The 10,889-nt window shown below is 53.1% G+C and overlaps 1 protein-coding gene across 2 annotated transcripts in view; it reads left to right on the plus strand.

Moving 5' to 3' along the window:
- OTOP3 (otopetrin 3) overlaps positions 1-10,889 on the plus strand; it is a 32,451-nt gene that overhangs the window by 14,662 nt on the left and 6,900 nt on the right. Inside the window, exons 1-6 of one of the 2 annotated variants that reach the window (XM_019644435.1) lie at positions 17-752; positions 3,168-3,584; positions 3,675-3,811; positions 4,429-4,487; positions 4,768-4,886; positions 6,560-7,374. In XM_019644435.1, coding sequence (XP_019499980.1) covers positions 3,188-3,584; positions 3,675-3,811; positions 4,429-4,487; positions 4,768-4,886; positions 6,560-7,374 — 1,527 coding nt within the window. In that variant the 5' untranslated portion in view covers positions 17-752; positions 3,168-3,187. Of the gene's footprint in view, positions 1-16; positions 753-3,167; positions 3,585-3,674; positions 3,812-4,428; positions 4,488-4,767; positions 4,887-6,559; positions 7,375-10,889 lie in introns of those variants that run through there. The other variant, XM_019644434.1, reaches the window with a different exon arrangement.

Consider the following 10,889-nt stretch of genomic DNA (forward strand, 5'->3'; position numbering starts at 1 on the left):
CTGGAAGGACGTGCACAAATAGCTAACACTGAGAACTTCCTGTGTGCCAGCCACTAATCTACATTCATTTACATAAATTAAATCATTTAATTTTGATAAAACCCCTATGAGGTAGGTATTATGCATTAATTCCTTCATTTATTCGTTCAGAAAATCTTTATTGAGCATCTCTATACCGGGTGCTATTCCATAACTGTATATCTGCTTTACAGATCAGGAAACCAAGGTGCAGGTAGTGTAAGTAGCTTTTCCAAGATCACACAGATAGTAGGTGTCAGAATCTGGGCTCTTAATCATTAGGCTATCCTGCCTTGGGGAAGTGGGGGAGAATCTGGGAAAGGAGAGATAGAGCATTCAGGGTTGGGAGAAAAGGAGCAGGGAGGTGTCCCCATGAACCTCAGGCTTGCTCAACCTGGGTGTGGGAGGCTAGGAGAAAAGATAAAGATCATCTGGAAAGTCTCTTCTGCAGTGACAAGATAGCAAAGGTTTAATGGGGAGGGTCTCTGTCCACAGCTCTGGTGCTGAAAGTTCCCCAGAAAATGCCCGAGTCATTTGGCAAACAATGGTTGATTGTCATGCAGTGCCAAGTTTGGAGGGTCCAAGTTAAGGAGGACCTTGTCTCTGCTTTGGAGGAGCTCCTGGTCTCAAGGGGAGCCAGCAACACCCACAGAACCTCACCAGATTGTGCACACCCTCTCTCAATAGATGCTTGGGCAGAGAGAGGAGGCACTATGCCAGGACAGGCACTTAAGGTGGGTGGCGAGGATGGGTTAGAGCCACGGTGGAGGGTAGCAGGCAAGGCAGAAATAATAACAGGCTCCAGGAGTGATGGAGGGAGGCAGGATGCCACATGAAAAATGTGGAGCCCTCTGGCTAGGTCTGGATGGACATTGCGGGCAGGTGCCTGGAGTGTGATGAGGAGGCCAGACAGGGAAGAGGCAGAACTGGAACAAGAAAGAGAGAGGACTAGGAAAGTTTCACTTATAGAACCTTTAAAAGAGGACCAAGTTTTATTATTCTATTTGCCCCAGAAGAGAACAGTATAAAGGTATAAATATTGAGTAGATTGCCCATGGGAGAATGGGGAGCTGGAGAGCCTGCCTTTTAGAGCCGAATGAGATGAGGGTCTTCTGGTGGTTCTACAGCGGGAAATTCTGAAGCTCAGAGTTCAAAGGGAGAGACAGAGTGAAGCACAGCTAATTAAATTAGAGCATGAGAGGTGATGCTTCAGAAATAAGCATGGAGCTTGGTGGGGGTATCAAAAGAGGGCAACTAACCCAGCCTTGGCACGGGAACTCAGGGGAGGCAACTTAGAGAAGGTGGGGCTCTTCTGAGTCCTGAAGGACAAGCTGCAGTCAGCCACAGAGAAACGGGGTTGGCATTAGGGGCAAAGCGTTGGGTGTGGGCAGATAGGGGCGTGATCAAAAGCAAGGGCATTCTGGGAACTGCAGCAGGATGGCACAGCCTGCGGGCAAGCGGGGTATGAAGACAGTGCTGGAGACGTAAGTCGAGGCCAGACCAGGAAGCAACAGCAGCTACCCGGCCTTGAGCACTTCGTGTTGCTCCAAACCCATACCACACGCACACTGCCTCATTTCATTTAAAAGACCATGCTAGGCAGTTTGGACTTATACTAAGGGCACTTGGTTGCTTGCAGTAAGGAGAGGCACGGTGGGCAGGGAGACCAGTCCAGGAGAGAGGAGGGGGCCCTGGACTAGGGTAGTGGCTGAGGTCAAGAAAAATCTAAGAACAATTTGTGGGCTGGAACGGACAGACTTGGGAGACCTGAGAGGATGACCCACGAGGAGAAAGACAAGGATGCCCAGTTCCCTGATGGGAAATGTGGGATGGAGATGCCACTTGATGAGATAGCAAGCTTCGAAAGCAGGCCTCCTGCAGCCTGGAGAATGGGGAGAGTGAGCACTTAGAACCCTGAGCCCAGAACACCAAGGACTCAAGGGCAGTGCAGGACCAAGGGGGAGCTCCTGGGGTGGCAGGGAGTGGCAAGGGAGCCTTCCCATCAGGACAGCACCCAGCACCAACGGGGTGTCCCCCTCTCTAGTGCAGCTCAGGAATGGGTACCCAAAGGTCCACAGGGGGAGTGTGCTGGACTCCAGGCAAAGGCCTTGAGCTGCAAATAGGAGGTGACTTAGGTCTGGATCCAAGAATGAGGTGACAAAGAGGTGGCCTGAATGAAAGGTTGGGGATGGTGAGGAAGTGGCAGAAGACATTCAGGGTGGAGGAGTGTCAAGGACGGTGTTCCTCATGTTGTGCTGGGCACTCATGGAACACCCAGGAGTCAGGGGGAGGTGGTGCAAATGGAAGTCAGTTCTGTCAAAGGCGAGGGCATAGCACTCATGCTGATCCTAACCTCCCCCATGCTCATGGCAGACATTGCAGATCTATCCCAGACCTTTCCCCCTAAGCCTTTAAAATTAATTGTAATTATATAAGTAATGTGTTTTTAAAAAACTAGAACATTAAACCACTGCCACTCCTAATACCCTCCTCTCTTCCCCCACAAGAAACTCCAATTTGAATCTGGTGGGTGTCTTCTAGACCTTTTAAAAGTAATTTTATATGCACCCATATGTACCCATAATAGAGTCTTATTTCAGTTCACAGCATTTTTTCCCACCAGGCCCACACTCACCCTCAGGATTCCTCTCAACACAACACACTGGGCATCCGTTGCCTTCTCATCAGTCAGAACAAGAAAGGGCACCTCCTTGCTCTTTCACTCAGGAGTGAAATTCCTTCCAGAAGTCAGCAGAGCCCAAGCTGCCTGTTGGTGGCAAAAAGTCACAGCCCTGGAAACTGCCCAGTGGCCAGGCACTGTGCCAATGGCCCTGGCTCCCTTGACAGACATTATCATTCCATCTTAGGATCAGGCACGGAGGCAGGAAACGGGGGCAGGGGGCAGGTGGTCCTCAAGCCAGTCAAGATAATCTCTGTGTTTATGTGGAGCACAAAGTGCTTCCATAGCCCCTGGTCTATTTGAACCTCAGGGTCCTGTAAGGTAGATGGGCAGCTGCTACTTTTTCCAGTGTTCTGACCAGAGAGGTTGCATAGCTTGCCCTAGGTCACACAGCAGTTAGAGGCAGGAAGGAGTGGAATTGAACCCAGGACAGCCTGGCAACCAACCCGGATCCTTTCTCCCTCCCCAGCACCTGCTGAGGCTCCACCCATGGCCTCTCCAGAAGCACGGGAGACTGGAGCAGCTCCAGCCAAGGAGAACCAAGTGGCCATGGGGGCCGAGGTGACAGGGGGCCACACCTCACCTCGCCAGAAGTCCTGGCTGGTGCGACATTTCTCACTGCTACTGCGGCGGGACCGGCAGGCCCAGAAGGCTGGGCAGCTCTTCTCAGGGCTCCTGGCCCTCAATGTGGTGTTCCTGGGCGGAGCCTTCATCTGCAGCATGATCTTCAACAACGTGGCCGTCACGCTGGGCGACGTGTGGATCCTGCTGGCCGCACTCAAGGCCCTCTCCCTCCTCTGGCTCCTCTACTACGTGGCCGGCACCACCTGCCGGCCACATGCCGTGCTCTACAGGGACCCTCATGCAGGACCCATTTGGGTGCGGGGTGAGTGTTGGGGTGCTGGGTGGATGGAGAGGGGTGGGGGAGGGAGGTCCCATTCCAGGGGAGGTGCCAATGGCCGCCTGGCTCCTCCAGGCTCCCTGCTGCTCTTTGGCAGCTGCACCATCTGCCTCAATGTCTTCCGTGTGGGCTACGACATGAGCCACATCCACTGCAAGTCACAGCTGGAGCTCATCTTCCCTGCCATCGAGATCATCTTCATCGGCGTCCAGGTAGCAGGCCTCTCCAGTCCCCACGCCACCGGGCACACACTCTCCCTACCCACGCTGCGTGCACACATCCCCAAGCACCCCTAGAAACAGCCTGATAGGCAAATAACTTCATGGCCCAGAGTATGTACACACACCACAGCCCGCTACAGATGGCTGCCTCCGTGTACCCACAGCCACACACACCTGCACACACCGCATCACTGAAATGCAGACACCTATGAACACATGTGCCTGTACCTACTTGCATATACTGAAATCTACACCCCGGGATACACAGAGCTACTATTACTAATGAATATCCAACTCCTCCTGACTTCCTGTTTTACGCTAGGCATTGTGTTTCACTTTCATCATCTTTTTATTTCCCCAATAAGCAGGCATTCCCCTGAGAGGTAGGCATTTTAGTCCCATTTTAGAGCTGAGGTGACTGAGGCTCAGAGATATCTTACCAGTGGCCCAAAACCACACAGCAAGGAAACGGTGGAGCCAGGATTCCAACCCAGGCTTTCTCATTGTCTCTTCCATTATAAATACACGCAAGCAGCTGGGCACACACCCCAAGGTCCCACCCTCACCCCCACCCCCAGCTCCTGGGCTCAAGGCCCTGTCTCTTTCAGACCTGGGTGCTCTGGAAACACTGCAAGGACTGTGTTCAGGTCCAGACCAACTTCACTAGGTAAGATGGGGGCGCCTTCTCTTCCTCCAACAACTCCCGAGGCTCTCTGTCCCCAACTAGTGCCTGTCCCCTACAGCTTCCCTGGACAGGGTGGCCCTGGGGCTGCGGGTTAGTCTGGGAATGGTTCCAGTTGGCCCCTAGGGCTGCCTCTCTTAAAGTCCTAATGCCAGATGGGATCTGGCTTGGGGAGACAGTGATCACCCCAAAGGCAGTGTTGGTGCAGGTCGGGCCCCCAGGGAGCTGGCTAAGCTGTGTGGGCAGAGTGTGGCATCTCCTCTAGGTGTGGCCTGATGCTGACCCTGGCCACAAACCTGCTGATGTGGGTTCTGGCCGTCACCAACGATTCCATGCACCGCGAGATCGAGGCGGAGCTCAGTGCCCTCATGGAAAAGTTCTCAGGTACAGAGGAGACCATGACCCCCCCCCCAATGTATACACACACTCTCTCTCTCTCTCTCTCTCTCTCTCTCTCTCTCTCTCCCCCTCTCCCTCTCCCTCTCCCTCTCCCTCAAACGGATGAGGATCAGTGAGTCTATAGAGTTGGGAGCAAATTCCAGAGGCCCAATCATGACTAAACAGAAAACAGACATTTGCCAATGGTACCCATCCTGCCCCCATTCTGTGCCTGTCCCATCAGGTTGCTGGCACCCTGCAACCCTGCTCCAGGCAACCATCTAGCTGTCAGCAAGCTAGCCACTAATCCTGGCTGAGCTATTCACTGATAAGTCCAGGTATGCACCCCACCCCCAGTGTTTGCATTTTATTTGCAAGAAACTAAAAAGCCTTCAGGACTGAAAGGAATATCTTCCTAATACAATTGTAGGTGCCTGGACATATGGGGAGGGATGGAAGATTTCTGGGGAGAGAGCACTGCCAGCATTGTTTCATGTGCCCCATCCCCAGCTGTGCAGCCTACCCTTTAGAGTCTGTGTCCCATAAACCTACATGGGAACATCGCTGTGTGTGAGATTCAGCCACACCTGTATGTATACAGCACCCCCCCCCCAAGGCGGCATCGCCATCCTGACCTGTGAGCAGCCTTTCTAGCACACCCATGCATTTACACACCCACCACATAAGTCATGGCATGCCTGTATACTGTGCACACTCTCTATACTCTGGATACGTTTCTCAGAAGAGCTGTGCAAAGAGAATTTTTTGCAAGGGATGGCATAGATTTTTTTTTTTTACTGTTAAAATATTCAAACATACAATACAAGAACAAGATAGATCCATCACCTAGATGCAATCATGGTTAGCATTTTGCCATATTTATTTCAATTTTTTGAGGAATTATTTACATTACTGAGATCATGGCATTTCATCTCAAAACATTTCAGTATGCATCTCTTTCAAATAAGTATATTTTGCTATATTACCACAATGCTATTATACTTTCTAACAAAATTCTTTAACATCATCCCCGTCCTCTACATGAATCTATATTAACTTCTTCCAAGCAGCCCATGAAATGTCTTGTATGATGGTTTGTTCAAACATTCAATGCATTTGGTTGTTCAGTCTTCAATTTTTTTCCCTAATGACACTGAGATTTGTCAAGTTGCTGCCTCGTAGTGAGTGATATTTGACTTTTGCCCATCTCCCCTGCTTTTCCTAGAAATTGGGAGGCATGGACCAAAGCCTTGATTAGATTCAGGCTACGCACTTTGGCACCATCATTCCCCAAGTGAGGCTGTGAGGCAAAATGTCTGCTCACCCTACAGTGAATACTGCAAAGGGTTCAGGTGTAGCACTCAGATCTCCCATTAGAACAACACAGGTGTCCCCTGGCGTCCAATAAGTAATCTGTAGAAGTGACATTTGGCACCAAAGACATCATGCATTCAATGCTTAGCTTGGCACCTGGTCTGGAATCCCTTTGTAAAGGAATGAGCATCTGTGATTTCTGATTGCTCTCTTTGGGCCTCAGTTTCCATACCTGTGAAATGGGTGGCTGGATCCCTTCCACCTGTGGCATACTCCAGGGGTGAATGGCACTGATTTGTGCAGCTGGTCTTCTCAGAGCAAGGCCCCCCTGAACGCCTGTCCCCTCTCACCCTGTCCCCTCCCAGGCAACGACACCAACACCTGCCTGTGCCTCAACGCCACGGTGTGCGAGGTCTTCCGGAAGGGCTACCTGATGCTCTACCCCTTCAGCACAGAGTACTGCCTCATCTGCTGTGCCGTGCTCTTTGTCATGTGGAAGAATGTGGGCCGCCGTCTGGCCCCCCACGCAAGCGCCCACCCAGGCACCCCACCCTTCCACCTGCTCGGGGCCATCTTCGGGCCGCTGCTGGGCCTGCTGGTGCTGGTGGCAGGCACGTGTGTCTTCGTGCTTTTCCAGATCGAAGCGAGCGGCCCTACCATCGCGCGCCAGTACTTCACCCTCTACTATGCCTTCTACGCGGCCGTGCTGCCTGCCATGAGCCTGGCGTGCCTGGCGGGCACGGCCATCCACGGGCTGGAGGAGCGCGAGCTGGACACTCTCAAGAACCCCACCCGCAGCCTGGATGTGGTGTTGCTGATGGGGGCAGCGCTGGGTCAGATGGGCATCGCCTACTTCTCCATCGTGGCCATTGTGGCCACTCGCCCCCATGAGCTGCTCAACCGTCTCATCCTGGCCTACTCCCTGCTGCTTATCCTGCAGCACATCGCCCAGAATCTCTTCGTCATCGAGGGCCTGCACCGCCGCCCAGTCTGGGAGGCAGCTCCGGAGGGCCTGGGGGAGAAGCAGGACGCTGAGCTGCACCGCAGGGGCTCCCTGCTGGAGCTGGGCCAGGGCCTGCAGAGGGCCTCGCTGGCCTACATCCACTCCTACAGCCACCTCAACTGGAAGCGTCGGGCGCTCAAGGAGATCTCCGTCTTCCTTATCCTCTGCAATGTCACAGTGAGTGACGCGCCGGGAGGCGCGGGGCAGAGCTGGCCAGGTGGCCTCACGCAGGAAGGACTGGATCAAGGTGCATTCGTTGCACATTGACTGTCCCGAGGGTGATTGGCTGATGCCTTTGATGGTCAAAGATGCACGCCTCTTTCCAACCAGCTCTATGCTGCTTGACAGCGGCGCTCCCTGTGTCCCCCAGCTCCCTGCGAGGTGCCTGGCATGAATGAATGTGCCAAGAGCTAAGTGCTCTTTACAAACAAACTTGTAAGACTTCTACCCTCAGGGAAGCTCCCTGTCTAGTTGGGGAGGCACCAGGGGACCAGTTAGGGAATTACCAAATAATGCATTGTCCACTGAATTCAGTCAAAGGGAGAGATCAGAAAGTGCCGGGTTTTCTAAAGAATCTCTAGTGGGACGTGGTGATGATGGTCGCTCAGTCCCAGGTCCCCTTCTCCAGACAATAGCTCTGCATTTTGTGAATCGTCACAGTGAGTCCACGTAACAAGCACTATTGCTCTCCCTATTTCACAGATGAACAAACTGAGGCTTAGGTTGTCTGACCTGCCCAAGGTCCCACAGCCTGTAAGTGGAAAAGCCAGGACAACTCAGGGTTGTTTGAGCTCATGTGGACAATGACTGGCTGGAAACATGTCTGAAACCCCTGGTCTAGGCAGAGCATCAATAATAAATTGGTAGAACAGAGTAGGAGTTTAGAGAAAGACGTGTGGGCCTGAGTGGCCAGGGAAGGCTCCCTGAAGGTTTGACCTGGGCCTTGAGAAATGGGTAGAATTTGGACAGAAGGCAGGGCTGCGGTGGAGGGGGCAGAGATGAGCAGAAGGATAAAGCTGGAACACAAGAAGGTGGTTAAGACCAGGGCACAGGGGAGCCCTGCTTGACAGCAGGTTGAACNCCGCCCTCCCTGGATGTCTGCTTCTGCAGCCATCCTACACACAGCTCTCCAGGAGAGAGCAGCTGACTTAGCCATTTACACCAAACTCTCACGTCATTTGTTGAAACCTTTCCTCCCTCCCTTCCACCCCACAAGTGGCCCATACGAGGGTGGGAGATGTGATCACAGTGGGGAACCCTAGCCTGGAGGTGGGCAAATTCAGTTGGGTACATTTCCTGAACTCCTTAGTGAGTGCCAGTCGCTGCCTAAGATGCAAGAGGTCTCCACTTCAGCAACACCCAGCCCCTGCTGTCCACCAAACTAGAAGACCGGGGTCTGCAGCAAAGCCCACAGAGATGCCCCAGTCCGGGCCAGGTCCTAATGCGCCCTCTCTCCCACAGCTGTGGATCATGCCCGCCTTCGGGGCCCGCCCTCACTTCAGCAACAAGGTGGAGGTGGACTTCTACGGCTACTCCCTCTGGGCAGCCATCGTCAACATCTGCCTGCCTTTTGGCATCTTCTACCGCATGCACGCTGTCTCCAGCCTGCTGGAGGTCTACGTGCTGTCCTGAAGCCCCCGACGGGGACATGGAGGGGAGGACTCAGCGTGTGTACCCACCCAGAGACCCTCGGGAATGAACCCCAGGCTGGGGGTCACTGTGCCACACCACCATGCTTTCCCTGCTGGTCCCAGAGTGCAATTTCCACAAAAGGCTCCCCACCCCCCACCCCCAGGATGACTTTTTAAATCACAATCAGGAGATACCCATCCATCCCAGCATGACCCTGAGGCCTGGGGCCCACAGGGAGGGAGACCTCTCCCTGCAGCTATATGACCTGGCAAGTGCCCGGTGCCTCCAGCTCCACCCTTCATCCCAGCCCTGTGACCTGGCCAGTGTTGCTGCCTGAAGCTGGGAACCAATAAACCTGCAGTTCGCCCCCGGTCCCCCACTTCTTGTCTCAGCAGTCTCATCTGAGATGATCACAGGCGAGGATGTTGGGGATCAGAGCTGGAAAGGCCTCTGGAGATTTTCAGGTCTTGAGCTTTTCAGCGGCCGAGTCTGAGTGGCAAACCAGTTATAGACTCACACCTGGGTGGCTGGGAGGGGCTGGGCAGAGTACCCAGGCTGCCACCTTTCTCTTCCCTTTATCCCCAGGTGACATGCATTTTTTATGTGTTCCATGACACAGGAAAGGTTAGGAAGGACTGACCTAGTCCAACTACCATTTCACAGAGAAGGAAACAGGCCCGAAGAGGTAAAGTGACTTGCCCAAGTCACACAGCTAAAGAGAGCCAGAGCCTTTCTNAATCACGATGACAATGGTGACAGTCTGAGCTCTAGATGTCTGGTGCTGTGCTAAGCGTCTTAACCCCCACAACTCCCCTACGAGATGGGTAATGTTAATATTCCTATTTCCCAGATGAAGAAACTAAGGCATGGAGAAGTTATGTAGCTTGCCCGAGGTCACAGAGCTTGAAATTAGAGAACTAGTGTTCAGATCCATCTTTGCCTTTAACCAATATGTTATAGTTTGGAAGAATGGGGTCCATAGTCCCCCTGGTCTTAGAAATAAGACTTCTCTAGGGCCCCTCACTAGCCGGGACCAGACTAGATGACAAAGTCCACTGGGACTTCGCCTGAAGTCACACACACCAGCACGGGAGAGTCCAGAAGCAGAAAGCACAGGCCCAGCCCATGGGAGACCCCAGTCCAGCAGGATAGACAAAGGGTCGCCTTTCCCATACAGAGGGTTTTCTGAGGATGGTTAAAACCAACCTGGGGAGGTGGCCAACTGAACGTGCTAGGGCTGCAGAGAGGTATGCTGGAGAGGCACACTGAACCTGCCCTGGAGTTCAGAGCTGAGTTGTTTGAGTCAGCTCTGCAGTCACAAGCCACCTTATCTCAGTGAGCCTCAGTTTCTTCCTCTGCAAAGCCAGCTAGGATAGTTCTGAGGATCAGAAGAGAGTTTTGCCAAGGCCCATGGCATCTAACAAAGCGCCGTCTGAGTGCAGGACAAGATGCCTTTCACTGTGGTACAAACAGAAGTGACCTTCTATGTCTGGAGGTCATGGTCCAGACCTAGGCACAGCTGTGTGTTTTCTGGGCTGAGCAATTGCTGGGGAGAGCTGAGAGGAAGTTAGGGGTTTCCAAGAAGGCCACCTTCTATCAGGATCAGAACCTCACCCACCTCGAAGAGCCAGGGGTTATTACTGGTGGGGACAGATGGGCAGTGTTTTCCTATAGAAATGGGATGGGATGAAATGGACAGTTCTGCAGCTCAGATTGTTTTTACTTGAGAAACAGTTATTGTTTACCGATATGTCCCACAGTCTCTGGCACACAGTAGGTGCCCAGTAAACACTTGTGGCATGAATGAGTGTGCCAGGCCCTGTGTAGGCATTTGGGATATGGTGGTGAGTGTGGCAGACAGAGACCCTGCCCTTCCAAAGGCCACCGTCTAGGGGTGAGGTTCTTCTGACGGGGTGCCTCCAGGAAGGTGGTAGGGCAGTGCAGCTCTGTGCCCCTCTCTCCACAGTGGAGCGAGCAGGCAGCCAGGTGGCAGGAGACTGCCCCTGCGACACGGCCATCTGCCAGGTTTTTCAGAAAGGCTACTTCTACCTGTACCCCTT

Source organism: Hipposideros armiger, unplaced genomic scaffold (assembly GCF_001890085.2).
Source record: "Hipposideros armiger isolate ML-2016 unplaced genomic scaffold, ASM189008v1 scaffold_87, whole genome shotgun sequence".
Classification (NCBI taxonomy): domain Eukaryota; kingdom Metazoa; phylum Chordata; class Mammalia; order Chiroptera; family Hipposideridae; genus Hipposideros; species Hipposideros armiger.